At 39.1% G+C, this 17,262-nt stretch overlaps 1 protein-coding gene across 1 annotated transcript in view; it reads right to left on the reverse strand.

Moving 5' to 3' along the window:
• Positions 1–3,541: 3,541 nt before the first annotated feature.
• LOC124159332 overlaps positions 3,542–17,262 on the reverse strand; it is a 457,426-nt gene continuing 443,705 nt past the window's right edge. Inside the window, exon 6 of the mRNA XM_046535083.1 lies at positions 3,542–5,430. Coding sequence (XP_046391039.1) covers positions 4,989–5,430 — 442 coding nt within the window. The 3' untranslated portion in view covers positions 3,542–4,988. The remainder of the gene's footprint in view (positions 5,431–17,262) is intronic.

A 17,262-nucleotide genomic window follows, 5' to 3' on the forward strand; every position in this document is an offset into this window, starting at 1 on the left:
GACGATAAGACTGCCGTTCAGTGAACAGTTAACAACCACAAAAGGTGCAGAATGCGAGGAAAAACATAAATTCTAATGATACCATTCACGAAAATACCTTCTGACACAACATGCGACTCTAATATCTTACTTCCAAGATAAACAACTCTCATAAAGATCAAGTAAATCAACTTTACTTAGTTACATGAAGACTTTACTTTCAAGAGCATTAATAGAAAACTCAACGGATTCAAATAAAACTAAGTGACAATATGCTTTTGGTACAGTGGTATCATGGCAATGTTTTCAGGATACACATTTGTATCAATCGCATGTGCAGCTGCCACCGCAGGGTCGTGCAGTGGTCTGTAATAAAAAAAAGCAGGCCAAAAATGATTATTCTTACTTTTAATTTTGGAGACTGAAGTATTTCAAGGTCCATGAAAACAGCCAATAACACTTCCTGATGCTAAGTTAAAATTAGGGATGGTCGGATTGGATACCTCGGATCCAAATATCTGCGGATATTGCCCTTCATCGGATCCAAAATCGCGGAAGGCATCGGATCTAGATGCGAAATTTTAAATAATAGGTTCAGTGAATGCAACACCCCATAAGGGTGGAAAGAGTTCCGATTCTATCTTCGAATGCGCCAGCGCATTGCGATTCTTGTCCTACTCATGAACTGATTTGTTTGAAAGCTTTCGCAGAGGTTACGTAGGAGAATTTCAGCCATGGAAAATAAAAAAGGCAAAATACGACTGGCACATAGTGTGGCTCTTCCCAAAAGATTGAACAATCATCGGGGGAATCTCAGCGACAGGAATTTGAAAATGCATTTGGATCCGAAAATAGCCGATCCGAAATATCCGGCTCTGAAAATCAAGGATCCGATCCGAATCGGGATCCAAGAAAAATCCTGGATCCGTCCATCCCTAGTTAAAATATCTCCCAAATATCTTTGAGTTCGTAAACAATCTCCATGAATTGTCAATTATTAATTGACAATCCTAATATGGTGTAAAATCCTTCTCAAGGAATTCTGCATGACCAAATTACCCATTTCTTCGTAATTTTAAGAGCTGTGTCCACTGGACTTCATGTAAATGGTACAGTTTTCTCAGCATAACGCCTAAAAACAGTTAAACTCTACGTAAACATTTATCCATGGAATCACATGGCACCAACTGTTCACAGCGTTTTGATAAATGAAGCTGCAACTGTGAAACATGTCATCATTCTTGTTGGACAGCTTTCCGAAGAGGCCTTGGAAGCGTGGCACTGAAAAACATACCAGAAAAGTGTCTGAAATTGCCATACACCATGGCCTTTTCTAAAGGCATCCACTTACATCAGATCCTTTTATTTCTTGATCTGCAGGGGTTCCCCTTAAAGTAAAAATAAACACCAGAGGAGGTGAAAAATCTTCTGATGTAAGAAGAAAATATTTTGGAATATGAGAAGTCCTCATCTTCTCACTCAGAATAGGAATTAAAGCGGCACGCCTCAGTTTTTGAGTATTTAGCAATAAAAATATTTGTTAATGATATTTAAAAAAATTAAGATCAATAACCAAAATTTCAAGTTTGAAGACCTAATACCAATATTTAATCATCATCTAACTAATCAAAAGCTTGATAGCTTTAACATTGTTAATAATAGAATAAATTCTATCTCTCCCCTGATGTTCCCGCATCAAAGTTTACACACCTGCACATATGGGGGCAAACTACACAGCCTATAAGGTCATAATTCCAAAAAAAATTACAGAAAGCATCATTTGATAATACATATTGCGAAGCATACAGCCAAGTGTGCCATTTCTCTACTGTTTCCATAAAAAAATTTCTCATGACTCCACTAAGGTTGAGATAGATGACAATATCATTTTGGTTGGAATCAACAAATAAGCTTTGAACTGGAAACAAATATGTACCTCAATAGAGGAACAAACCCACAATGAGTCCACAAGCAGTGGTGCCAACTCCATGGGGCCTGAGGGGGCCCAAGCCCCCTCAACAAGTCGTTATGGGGGGGGGAAGAAATGATGTGTCAGGCATGTTGATTTTCCCAGGGTTGTCGTGTCATCGAGAGTCGAGTTTTCAGGGTTCTTATGTTGATCATATGACTCTTCTAAATTGCTTAAAATAAATTTAAAACTCACCATTTATAAAATTTCAAGGGGCAAGACCCCGGTATGGGCCCCCAATATTTTTTTATAAGTCAGCATCAGGGGCGCAGCTAGGAATTAAGGTTGGGGGGGGGGGGGTTAGGTTCAGCTCATACGGGGGGGTGTTGGGGTATGGAATACCCACCAGGATAAGTATGAGATTAATTATTATAGTATTCTACCGATCAAGGTAGGTTTCCATGGAGTATTCAAGAAGTGATCTGGGAGCCTCCCTTTCCTTCCAGCACTGCTTTCTTTAATTCACTGTAAGGCCTACTCCCTTTCAATCCGTCTAAAAAACCTATTCTTTTCCTTCCCCTCCCTCGTTTCCCTAACATTCTACCCTCTAACCCCATTTTCAACATTCCCTCCCCGCTAAGCACTAACTCCACCCATACCTTCTGTCTTCTCCGTATCTCATCCAATAGCTGCCTCTCCTCACCCACCATGTCCAGCACTTCGTCGTTCCTTTTCCTCTCCATTCTTCTCCATGAATTGCAGACTTTTAAGATGAATGATTCAAAATGGTGAGATTTATGGATTTCTGAGGGATAATTTATTAATCCTTACACTATTCTATTAGTAATATCAATCTAATTAAGTAAAATGTATTAAACTTAAAAATTTCTCTGAGCTCTGGGGTTTTTTTTATCCCCCAAACCACCCCCCTCCCTTGCTGCGCCACTGTCCATATATAAAGCAATCTTCTCAAAGAGTTCTTCCCTTTGACATGGTAATGTGTTATTGCATACATTCGACTTTCAATTCCCCTTAAAAATATTTGTCTCCAAAATTGTTGATTACTTTACACATGATTGTTGTTGCTACAGGACCAAAAACGGAGACAATCCAAGAGTAATTGATAATTAACACACTAGAGAGTGAATTTTTTTACGAACCTATTCAGGAGGCCAGATACATACTTTTTTCCAGAGGGTCCCTAACTGCTATCCCTGGCCCCTTGCTGAGTCCCAATTGCAAACTGTAATTCTCCCTGAGTCAGCCTATTGCAAAGTCCCTTGATTAAGTGACCAGCCCCTACACTCCTGATTTTGCTCCTAGTTTGGCCATTGTTGTTTTTTTTGGCCTCTCAGCAACTTGCTCAGCAAAAAATGATTTATGTAATGGAGATAGATAGTTCGCAAAACACAAGCAAACATGAGATTCATTTGAAATGTGATAAGCCTGAAGGTAAACTGGCAACATTCTTAATCCAAGAACTTTAAAGCATAAATATCATGGCATGGTAATACATATTAGAAAGGCAAGTATATAGATGAGAATGGTCAGCATCTGACCAACCAATTACCATTTGCATTAAAGGAGAATACTTGGTTGAGCAAATTAAGAATAAATAGGGTTGTTATGAGCATGACAATGAAAAACGTACTCTACAGTTTCATAGTTATATTTTTCATATCAAATATACAACCACGCTGAAGCATTGTAAGGTCTGTTTTGGTGCAAACACGAACTACCAGGCAAGGGAAAAAAAAACAAATATAAAATCTGCAATAGATTTTCATCCTTGCCACTCAAGAAATTCTCTTCTCGATGCATTTTCTTTTTTTTCATTAAAAGTGTCTAAAATCACATATATGATACATTCTCTTCTGTGTGGTTCTCTATAGTCCACTTTTTCATTTCTAACACTTGTTTTCTGAAACTGAATTCAACTTGCATCCCAAAAACACAAACGATGAGGTTTTTGAGGTCAGAACATCAGCAGCACCCCTTATGGTGTCCCCCTCAGTCTCAGGTGCATCCAATAACCCATTGGAGCAAGCATAGCTTGGAGAGCAAAAGCAGTGCACTCCTCAGAATCATAAATGTCTCAGTTAATGGAGACTGAATGAGGAATTAACACTTTTGCCAGTTCAAGCGAATTAAAAGGAGAGGAGCAACAACAGCTGCATAAGTATACAACAGTGAGATAGCAACAGTGATAACGGACTGTTTTACCTTTTGTCTTGGATGAAAATAACATAAATGATAAAAGCACACAGTAAGAGAAATAAAATTCCCGATGCTACAGCTTCACAAACTTAAGAAAAATTAACTGCTCTGCTCTGAAATCGCTTCTGATATTATGCCTCAATTTCCTTCATAAAACAAGGCAAAAGATACACCACACATAATTAGCTTTACCTCCATGTGCTAATCAAGTAAATATTCAGTTAATAATTGTTGAAGTTTAAAAAATAATATTGTACATGATAGACCTTTACAACCTGTTTGTTATCAGCCACTCTAGCACCATTCCTGTACAAAAAAAAGGTGCTCCATTACTATCTCAAGGAGAGGGCAACAGCAATTTACAACCCGATTGGAATTTTGCCATTAAACATAATTATAAGTTGTTCTTCGTTTAACAGGAGACCAGAAACTTTCTCCCCAAGTCCAACACATACAAGAACACATATATTAACACTCCCCTCCTCCCTTGCCTTGAAAATTTTCTCAGTCAATGATATTTACCTCAAGTTTTCAAGAAACTATTCCCACTGTCATTTCCATCTTCTCAAGCTGCCATGTACACATTCGGCGATTGAATGCCCGTTTACAAATATGGATAGATATAATATCATTTATGGTAGTGCATTTCATTTCTCACATACGCAGGCTGATTTCCCCCCATTCTAATCAATTTATTCCGTAACAGGGGGTGGAGGAGAGGATGATGATTAGATTAAAAAGAGGGCACAAAGCAGCACAAGGCAAATTTTTGGGAGGACGGCTCAAAGGCTGTCTCTATTTCACGATGCTCTCCTTCATTTTATTTATATATATATATATATATCTCCATATTCACAGCGTGCCAACTTTTTACATCTCCACTTTACTGGATGACACAGCACTTGCACTTGGGTTTCTTCTTGAGCACTACGTGCTCCACTTGACACTGATCCCCAGGGGCAACATGACCCCTCTGCACCTCCACCGACGAGGGAGCGCCTTTCGACGGGGTCACCGTGGTCGCTGGGGCTGCATTGCCATTGGCTCCCGTCCCAGCCCCCTTCGGACTGGAAGGAGGCTTAGCCACACCGTCAGGCTTCACAGAGTTGCTAAGGGCCACTGGTGTCGACTTTTCAACACTGTGCACACCAGGTGGTGTTGAAGGTGCTCCATCTGTGGTGTCCCCCACCTCAGGTAAAGGAGGCGCAACGCTGCCGGGCGTGGGAGTGATTGGTTTCCCTCCTTTGATCAGTTCAACAATCTCGTCTGCCTCACGACTCAGGTCACCATCTGGCCGGAAAGGATTGTCCCATCCGCTGTCGGTGCTGTGGAAAATAATGAAAATATCTCTATCAATAGAGAAACCTTTAAACAAACAAACAGAAAGAATGAAGTCAATTTAAGAAAAAGTGGGTAGTAATACCCAATTTCTATTAAGAATTACAAATTGCATCACAAAGAGCAGACTAAATATTAATAAATGCTTGAACTTAAGGTAATACTATCATTTGGCATTTATGCCTAAGATTTTACAATTTATGCAAAAAAATGGCTCTGCATCTTGATACCAAAAAGTTACACATAAATATCAAGTATGTATTCATGTTTTTAAAATAGCAAGTTTACTGTCCAATTCTCAACTGAACTAAAAAATTAATATATTAGTTCTAAAGCTGTTAAAATTTTGACATGGCACTGATGTAGTGACAAATTTTTTCATTGGTAAATACTATCAGGGGGGATCCAGGATTTCTTTCCGGGGGGGGGGGGGGGGGGGAGGCACAAGGATACCTCATAATACAAAACGAACGTAATGATAATGGGACTTTATTTAAATCTTCCATATTTTTTAAGGTTCTGGGGGGGCACGGGCCCCCGTGCCCCCCCCCCCCCCCCCCCGACATTCATATATATTCATTCATATTGATATAATGCATATAAATAATATACGGCATATTATTCAAAGACGTCCATCACCTCAAAGAACCATTGGTACTGATTTATAGGATGAGACCATAATAGTGAACTGAAAACTTTTCTTCGGCTTTTTAAAAAAAATCAAACCATTTAAAATTTAATTTTTTTGCATTATTTTTTAATTCAACATATTACATTTATTTAATATTTTATAAGCGGCAATTCTGGAATAATGTCTAAACACAGACAATTATTTACGGCTATCAAAAATTGAAATCAATTTAAAAAATCAATGCTGTGAAAATTTAGGCATACATTAAAAATTCATGAATCATGCATTTACAGTGACGATCGATATAATAGTGAAAATTACGCCCGAACACGAGATGGTGTACGATTCAATAAGAACTTCGAAATGCCTTAGAAACTTACAGGCAGCGTTTCGAAACTTCGGTAGGGTATTTCGGAATGTGTGTCTCCGCCTCTTTACATTGCGAATTCATCCAAGTATACATGGCAGCCAGTGGCGTAGCCAGGGGGGGGGGGGAGGGGGTCCGGACCCCCCCCTCCCGAAATATAAAAACTCAATAATTTTTCCTCATAACAGAAAACAAAATATTGAAAAATCATGAATTTACAAAATATTTCTTTAACAAATGAAGTTTTTTCGATTATGAAAAGTGTTAAAATTAGTTTAAAACCCAATTCTTAGCATCCCGTTTTTCAAAAATTTTCCCCCCTGGTTTTGGACCTCCCCCGAACGAAATTCCTGACTACGCCCCTGATGGCAGCGACCATCCATAACATCGTTAAATTATCTCCTAATAACTTCGAAGTTAAGATATTAGACGACTATATTTCTAAAACTGATCACTAATTGCATCGGTATCACTGGCGGAGAAAACACGGTAAACACCATAATGCTTTGGCACTAGTATGCGGCACTGTAATTTCATTGCGACTCCTAAAAGTTTAAAATGGAGGGAAAATATGAACCTTTAACTTTAAAAAGGCACTCCAGCATATATGATATCTACTCCAGTTCTTTAAGCGCGGTACATCAGTTTGAAAGCACTACGTGGAGAGCGGAAAACAAATATAACATTTTCGCAACTACATCGGGTGAATAGAAACCACAGCCATTCACGGAGAGCCTTGTGCAACTCGGACATCCGCATTTCACGGGTAAACTCGTCTCCCAAATCTTTCTCATCAACAGTCGTCACAGAAGAGCCGCACGCCGGACATTGCGAATGCCCATTAAATGCCACAACAATACGGATTCAGGACATGCCCATCCCATTTTCAAACGTAAGTTCAGGTGGACAGATAGACATCCTGGCTCGCAATTTCATTCACATTGATAGATAATGGAACAAAGGTAGGAGTGATATCGACTCAAGGCCGGAATCATGCTGAAAGAAGCATAGATGCCACCGAAAGGAAAAAATATACAATGTGTCATAGTCTAATTCACATTCCTGAGTTTGTTTGCTGTGCCTTAATACCCGTTAAATATCGGCTGTAACTTGAGGTAAATGATCAAACTACCAGGTACAGAAAAAACTCCAATTACAGTTTGGAATTAAGCCACGATCAACAAAAAAGTGGGTATAAAAAAATCAGAAAAATAAATACACAAATGATATTTTCTCTTAATATATTCCCTCTGGATCGATTTCTTTGAAAAGAAGTTAATAAATAAGAAAACCCTCGTACTTTCCTTCAAAGTTAAAGCACCCAAACTGTCATCTGATTACAATAAATGAATTAAAAAATAGGTGCAGGCAAAAAATAATGCTTGTTAATATCATTACCTCATGATTCGCCACAAATTGATCACGTGAAAAATAGAAGAACAGATATGGTACAAATTACTCGGCCGGTACTTGGCAAAATTTCATAACTTCAAATTAATATGCATACAATTATTTTACAAGAGTATAGCAATAGAAAACCTCAATAATGCCAAGGCAGGAAACTGATAAGATTAAATTTCAATGGAATAATTCATTTAGGTATTACCTCCTTTCGGCAATACTTAACACATATATTGATTTTCTATCATGAAATCACGAATAATCTATACACATAATTAATTAATCCATTTTCCTACACCTGTTTTTGCATTACTTAAACAAATTATGACCCAATTTAAGATGCACTGTTTGGTAGCCAGTGGGAGCATAAACATCGAGGTTTATCATGCCACTGACGAAAACACCTCCAAAGATTCGACTCCAAATTCTACAGGTAACTTAAAATTAAAATTTGTCGAGGGATTGCTGGTGAAATCTATTCAAAGTGGAGGAGAGGTGTGGAAAACAGTATAACAGAATTGATAAAAAAAAGGATTAATGAGAGAGATGCTCCATGTAATTGTAGTCTAATGAAGTCTGTGCAAATTATATTATTATTATTATTATTATTATTATTATTATTACATAAATTGTTACAAGTCGACCATAATGTCGGGTGGTAACATAAAATCAGGAAGCACATAATACAGAGAAAAAGAACCAGAATATATATCCATGATAAAAATAACACCCAAATTCTAATCACATACAACTAAGAATTTAACATTATCCCAATAAAACAATTTTAAAACAATCCATTAAATACATTAATTCTAATATAATACAACTAAAAAATAAGCATTGACCCAACTTCAAACTCTCTTTTTGAACCATTATGTACTAAATCAATAGGTCAGTGCTTCACACTTCTTCCTAAAAATTTTGGCATTTGAAGGGAAGATCTTAAAAATCACTTCAGGTAGGTCATTCCACTCTTTAATTCCTCTATGCAGGAAGGATTTTCTCAAAATGTCTGTTTTCTGTTTTTTCAATTGAATTTTAAATTTATGGTCTTTCCTTCCTATGTAGCAGGGTGAGCCCATGGGCATATCCAGGACATGCTGCAGCTTTAGACCTAATTCTTTCCAACCCTGCTCTTTTGTGAATGCTTTGTATACCCCGCATAGCCTATTAATGGTTCTTCTCACTTTTAGAGGTTTCCATCCTAAGCTCCCTAGCATTGCTGATACACTTTCCCCTCTTCCATGTTTTCCTAGTGTACCATGAGAATAAGAATTAACTACAGAAATATATAAAAACTTTCCGAGAGGGTTACCAGCAAATTTGGATGGGGAGAGCAGGAAATAGTACGTGAAAACATTCGCGTGGGCAGTGGCAATCTGCGGCTCAGAAGCATGGACTATCGGAAAGAAGAGATCAGAAAGGAATAAGAAGCTTTCGAGACCTGATTCTGGAGGACACTGGATATAAAATAACGGATTGAGTGAGAAATTAGGATTTACATAAAAACATAGGAGAAGAAATGACACAATGATCTCTGTACACAGTAGAAGAGCATAGTTGATGGGCCACGTAATGAAACACAGCAGTTATGTGGGAAATATAATGGATATAAAAATTCACGGTAAACTCCCCATGGGAAGACCAAGGGACAAGTGCCTAGATGAAGAAGAATAAAGGGAAAAAGAGTCACCGGGAGGTAAAAGAAATAACTTGGGATAGGAAGAAATGGGGGGCAGTGAATTACCAATCTTAGGATGCAGTATCCACTATGTGTTGATGAAACTTTTCTTTACTTTAGTATCCCGGTGGTTAGGGTGCACGTCTACTGACCGGTGGTCCCAGGATCGATTCTCGGAGGCGACACTTTTTGCGGCTCTTGGAGGCGGCAGGGTAAACTCCTAGCCTACCAAACAGGAGGTCACGGGTTCGAGTCCCACCTTCCTAAGATACCCCTATCCAGGGCATGGTTGTTTGTGTACGTTAAATTGTTAAAATGTTAATAACCCCGATGTAAAAGGCCGTATAGAGCTGTTTTCGGTGCTATGGAAATATATAAACAAAATAAAATGTGACAACATCCCGCGGTGTGCGACGAAATTCTTTATTTTCAGTTACTACCGTGTTGATTGCTGTGGCGAAGACAACCTGAAGACACTGGCAGTAGTGCCAGCGAAACTGTTGCCTTTCCCATACCAACCGACGCGAGAGTAACTGAAAATGAAATATACTACGTATGTATTCAAATGGGTGAGCAGTCAAGGTTCTTGGTGGTGGGCACCTCCCAATCGACACAATCCCAAAATTCACCGAGATCACTATTGGACGAAAAAGGGCGACGCGGTCCTAACCCAAATGGGAGGCGAAATAAAATGGCCAAAGTGATCCAGCAGTCGCCCACCAAATCGATGGGCCACGGATTGGTTCAGTAAGGCCTCTCGACGGAAAACGCCCATCATCAAATGCACACACCACCAGCTCCGCGATTCGGATATGGGAAATGATCATCCTCCCACACCTTTCATCTTCTTTTCCAATTTTCCCAACCCGAAACAGATTGAAGCGAAAAGCGATGAATGGGGCAATGGAACGGGACGAGACCGAAAATGCACGTGCCCAGGACCCACGAAACACGCGAGCGTCCCATGCAAAAGAAATCAACTACTAAAAAGTATGCTAGCATGTGCAAAAATCCAAAATATAAAAAAACACCAATGCCACTCGTCCGTCGGTATTAAATTTCTGGTCAGGTATAATACATAACATTCGAAGATATTGCGACCTAAAAAAGCTAATTGTGATTGGTAAACATAGAGCATACGGCCAAACTCGGAAGATTTCTTCCTATAGTATACAGCAGATAGCACAAACAGAAAAGTATCGTACAAAAATCCACTAAAATATTGCAAGATTGGGAGAAGGAAGAGTAAAAAGGGGGCGGGGTCATCCTTGTCCAGAGCATTCGTGTTTGGAATAAAAATATTTGCAATGACATAGGATAGAGGTAATCTGGTCTAAAGCTTAACTTATTTGTGTTTCGATAATTAACACTTACAATCAACATGAAAAAGGAAGTGTAAAAAATGTAATACATAACTGCAAGATATTCATGAAGGGGATCGTCCTGGCCTCGGATTTTTATTTTGAAAACACAAAAAAAATAATTTTCACTGTTCCATGCAAGGGGACCACATAAAGGGGCTTTAATTTCATTCATGTTTCCTATAGTACACAACACATTGAAAATCTTTCCACATCGTAAGGTGACCACCTCTCGGAGACTCTAAATAAGTTCCCATTACGCCGCAAATGATAGAGTCATCCATCCCACCTTTCTCATCAAGCCACCACCAGCTGCTCCTCTTTCTGCCCTCCCTCCTCCACCACCGAGAACCACCAAGCGTGGAGGCGGCGATCGGGGATTGCGTGTTTCGCAATAGCGAGAGTAAATAAAAGAGGCGGGTTGGGAGAGAGGAGGAGTCCACGAAAGGGGAGGGAGGGAAGAATACACGGGAGAGGAGCGCGCGCGATCATTCGACCTTGCAAGAGCGACCGACCGCAACTCTCTCATTATGAAACATTCCCGCGAAGCGCATGAGTTTCCCCGCCGCGCTCAGAGAGGGGGTGGCGGGCGGCAGCTAAGGCATACCGACATGAGGGATGCACAAACATAATGCACTCGAGGAATACTGGATTAGGAGGCAAGAAGTGGCAATGATTAAGTTAATTATTGAGCTCAGTGCAATAAGAGAGTAACCCTCAATTTGGGACATAGATCAAAATTCGCCTTTCTTCTTAAAATTGCAGCACACTGTTGCAATCACTCCGAGTAGTGCAGTTAATTAGCTGAATAGAATCTCATTATGCAGAAAATCCATTTAAACCCTTGAATATATAATTCAAACTTATTTCCGGAACACTACGAATTCCACTAATATGATACATTATCCACATTTAATTATACATACGAAGTAATGATAATTAATAATGATAATATTAGAGGTAAAGCATACTTCTCGTTTATGTGATAATAAGATTAGAAAACATTTATTGGACTAGACGGAAAACCTATCGTCAATTTTTACCTTCATTTTCACGCCAGTTTATCAGACTTCATTAAAATGAATTTTGCAACAAAATGAAGAGTAAAAATTGCCCGATGAAATAATATTGCTAATGAGAGGGGCAAGCCCACTAGAATACATAAAATATTACTCGATGCACACCCGAGTTAAAAAAAATAACAATCGCATATTCTTCTTGCCATTTCATCACTGGAATTTTAGGATTACGTAAGCGCAATCTCGGAGGAGGCATCGTCCCCTTCAGAGCAAATGTGGATATTTATTTTACAGGTTGGTCCCTTGCTGATTTTGACCCTTAGAGCCGTGCCATCTACTCCCCTTCCTTCTGTAAATTACCACTTCATCCCTTTCTCCGAATCGAAAATCCCTTCCACCAAAAGTTTTTAAGGTAAAGTTTTAAGGTCCAATTCGGAGCGGCCGAATCAATTCCAAAATAATTGACATGGAAATTGGAATGGATGCAGAGTCGAACCACCACATTCAACGTTCCCTTAGAGGTGTAAAAAATCCGATAAACAAAAATTTTGGAACATAAAAATTCGCCTGCGGTAGATGAGCTTTCAAAATTTATTTCGGCTGTGCGAAATATTATTTATTTCCAATTCCTAGGCGACCAAATTGCTTTCATTTTCCCAAACATTTTCAACGTCGAAACTATTTTAAAATTATACATAGGTAGATTTTGAGTAAGTAGCATTAAAATTATTATTAGGCTAAATGAAGACGAAGAAAAAATATCATACACCCATGACCCATTCATCATAATTCTGAAGAGCGACATTTATGGAATGATAGGACTACGTAGACGTCACCTCACAACATAATACCTGAGATGTGACTACATTTCTTAGGGTATCCCAGTGCTGAAGCCGATTCCTATGGTCTATTGGGTAATGCCCTCAGCTCATACTCCCTCCTTCGGCACATGATCGTTTCCTTCCATTCTCCATGATCTAAAATACCTCGCTTTATCTCATCCTCCCTACAAGGGGTGCATCTGTGGAGAGAGAGAGAGCGAGAGAGAGAGCTAGAGGAAGGCTAAGAAGAGGGTGAACACAGTCCGAAGGATTCAAGGGCGATCGAGTGACGATCCAAATCCTATTTTAAACTCTCGCTGCTTCTTGGCAGCTGTTCGTGAGTGCAAGTAGCAGCGACGGAGGTCAGCCGGCAGAGGACGCGTAAACTTTCATTCGATTACAGATGTGGCACGCGGGTCAAGAGAACTGGGATGCATTCTGGCAGGGGCGGATCCAGGATTTCTTTCTGGGGGGGGGGGGGGCACAAGCAAGGCCGTATCCAGGATTTTGTTCTGGGGGGGCACAAGGATATCTCGTAACACAAAACGAGTGCAATGATAATGGGACCGTATTAACAATCTTGCATACTTTTAAGGGCATTCTGGGTTTCATCACTGATATTATAAGCTCGTATTGGGTTTGGAAAGTAAAGCAACGAGAAAGGTCCTTTCAACAAAGGAATAGAACTTTCAAACCCAGGGTATATCGAGACGGAAGCTGGAGAGCACGCGACTAACGAAAACAGAATTGCGGATTTCCTAAGCACCACTATCAGGTGAACTAAGCGCGAAACCAGGCTTTAGCGATAACTGAAGTTAAAATCACTCATACGATGACTTCAGGAGTCGATCGGAATTATCTCCATCAATTCTCATTAAAAATGGAATTTCGTCGAAATACTCCATGGAAATGACACTTGAATATCCAAAACATATTCTTCATGTTTAATGCTTTGATTTCAATGCTTACTAGTGGATTGAAAAATGAAGATTGCAATTCCAATTCACATGTAATTTCCACAGAAAATTGTTAAAGGTGCAAAACTAACTACGAGTCATAAAAAATAAAAGGCCAGTAACTTTGTGCTCCTGGCATATCAAGCTGTAAAAGAAGTCTGAACTCGTAAAAGGACAATTGTATTACAACTGGAAAACATAAGTGCACCACCGGAATATAGCTAAAAAAATTAATGGAAACAGAAAGGTTGTTCAGAAAATACCGTGGAAATCTTAGACCTCAGTTACGATAGAAAAAAGTACATAAATAAGAAAATTGAACAGACCAAACCTTATTACGAGAGAGCAAGGACTCAAACCAGCTCCAAGGAGGACAGGACAGCGAGAGATATAATTTTTGGGTTTTTCCCGGCGAACAATTGCAGTGAAGTTTTCTCGGGTTTCGCACCGGGTCAGGTCCTTCATTTCTCCTTCCAACGTTTCGATGGACCCAAAATTTATCAAAAAAATTTGGATCTGACCCGGTGCGAAACACGAGAAAACTTCACTGCGACAGCGAGAGACATGTGGGTGAAAAATGTATATGAAGATATAAAAAGCGTCTAGTTCATGCAAGAGTAGAATCTGCTCAAAGTATAGTTAGAAACCACATCAAGGAAACAAGGGACGAGAATCACGACTTAATGACTGAAAACGAAGACGAAATGAAGAGATGGAAGTAATACCTGGAAGAGCGGAGACAGTCTCAGCAAGAAAGTAATAGAAGGGGTAGTATAAGAATCCAAGTTTTATGAGGCGAGATCATTGGCCCAAAAAGTTTGAGGCTAAACAAGAATTATATAATGAGCTAGCAATAGACAACGCAAATTATAGACAATGACTTAACGTTATTCCTCTCTCGGAAACTTTGTAGTAGAAATATGGAATTACTGCTAACATGAAGCTTTGAAATCCTGGCCGAGAAAAGATAAATATGGTTGAAGGAAAGGGTCCGTATCTTACTAGGCTTATACGATAGCAGTCATTTAGTAAGGGAACAATACATTATCCTTCCAAACACGTTAGTTCCAGGAATCTTGTTCCCTCAGGTCTCCAAATTTAGAACAGGCAGGGTATCAGCCAGAAAGGAGTAGCCAAGTGCAAACAAAATTTACCACGCTGAGACTCGGAAGCATGGAATCATTACTCATAATTAGTGATTTCACTATGAGGCTCTATTTTAGAGAGCAGGATACAGAGTTTTAGTAACCGTAAATACTACCTTTTTTCGCTTATTACATGCTGGTTCCGGAGAAGATGAAGTAAACAGTAATTCAAATTAAAGTGTATTTCATTTTTATAGCCTTCATTAGCCGAGATAACTTCGACTAATATAAAAAAATAAAAGGCGTCGTGATCTATCAGCCCATTAGTTTTCACAATGAAGAATTTAGTTAATTTATTCGCAATAAAAATTTTACAAAAGCAATGAAAAATGAAAAAGAGAAAATGGTCCACATGAGGTAAAATTATCATCACGCTCACCAATGACTGAAATTGACCCCAGAGAATATTATTTTCCTCGTGAGAAGACGCATACCTTCCGATCGTTCGCTCTTTTTGTGCGACGGATTATTCACCAAAAGCTTATGCAGTCATTTTGAAAATTGCAGGGAATAAGAAGTAGACCGTTGCTAACATTTGCCTGTATCTCAAATATGAAAATTTTTACCTTCCATTTATTTTCTCACACGTAATATTTTAATAATTGATACAAAGGAAAACGTTGAATATGTTATTCCACTAACCTTAAATTTTCAAGATGATGGCTTAAGACAGTGGCGTAGCCAGGATTTTGAAATGGGGGGAGGGATTACCGGAGATTTCAGCGCCCTTCCGTGGTGTATGGAAAACACACCAGGGTAGAGGGGGTCCGGGGAAAATTTTGGGATTTTTGATGCTGAAAACGTGATTTCTGGGACTCAAAGACAGTAATTTTGTACGAGTATTTACTTAAATAAAGTATAAAAAGTTTTTGGCACATCTTTCAAAGACCTTAAGGGGGTTTAACTCGGAAAACCCTCCCTCCCAGTGGCCAAGCCACTGTCTTAAGATATACGCGACTTTTCGGTTACCAAAACTGACAAAACGGAGAGGGCCCTCTAAAATCCGAAACTAAAATTGCATTCCCTTTGAATTTAAATGATTATTTGGTTCCGCCTTTCACATTCCTCACCTACTCCGGCATCGAATTTCATAAAATTGGACAAGAAAAATCAATTTTCCAAATCACGGCTTCGATTCTCGCATCGCGGCTGCGGATGGAATGTCGATCGCCGGCGGATGGTTGGAAGCGTGCTTCGGCCAACGGTCTCGCTGCCTCCGAGTGGGCCAAACCCTCCAAGCATTCGCCGCTAGCATGCACTGAATGTTGTGACGGTTGCTATGGATTTGTGGGCACCCAGAGTAATGTGACCGCGGACATCAGATCGCGCACGAAACTCACTAACTTACAGCGTCCACAAGGCTGTGTCATTCCAATGACGCCGCAGCGATACTATTTCATCGCAAGGGTGAGCATTCCGATTCGGCTGTAGCTACATTGAAAACAATGTGATCAGCAGGTACTCGGAGAAAAATAATTAATACTTTAGCCGCAATAGTCGTGCAGCCTTTAAATATGATTCCCTGAAATGAACCGCTCAACAAAAATAATCATAAAATGGAAATAAACAAATACATGACAAGGCAAATGACATTAAGTCATGAAAATATAGGCTGTACTGCATCAATAAATAGGGTGAGAAATACATAGTGTTTCGTGCTGTAATGTAGCATGTCTGTTTAACCACATCACATCGTGAAAGTATATTGCGTTCATGATTACATATTCATGCTTTTCCACAAAATATTAATTTCACTACAGCATATTCACCGCTAGGGAAAATTATAAAGTTAATTTAGTTTATGTAAACGGTAAAATTTCTGTAAAATTAATGTACTAGATGGAGCCGCTTAATGGTGAAACAAGTTGAGCTGAAGTTAAAATTTGAAGGTATAGTAGTAATAGCTAATAATGAATATCATTTGCGTTCCAGATAAAGATCTAGATTAAATTGTCTGCCAGCAGTTTTGAATGAAAATGCTCTCAGATCTAAAAACGCAAGAAAATTAACACTTCGGAAAGCACCGCTGAAACATTTTGAAAATAACTGCAGTGGGTTAGCATGAATTTACAAAAGAATGTAGCTGATTCTGACAAGGGCTTAACGATTAATGCGGTTTAGTATTTTGATCATTTATGAGCACAAAAATATAATTTCCCTGAAGATAAACAGAAAAATGGCAAGAGTAATGGCCATTTAATATGCCATAAAAAGGCAATAAAATGGCCTTAGCTCACTTTCACTTTTAAAACTACATAATTTATATTTAATAATGACGCATTGACAGAAAATAAATATATTTAAGAAGAAGATGTTAACCAAGTTTGTAAGCCTTATCATGTATAGCTTTGAAAAACCCTCAAACTATTGCCTCCCTTCATGGATTTTACAATCCATTTCTCACGCTAAACACAAACTCGAAAGAAATTGAAACGCG

Source organism: Ischnura elegans, chromosome 1 (assembly GCF_921293095.1).
Source record: "Ischnura elegans chromosome 1, ioIscEleg1.1, whole genome shotgun sequence".
Taxonomy (NCBI): domain Eukaryota; kingdom Metazoa; phylum Arthropoda; class Insecta; order Odonata; family Coenagrionidae; genus Ischnura; species Ischnura elegans.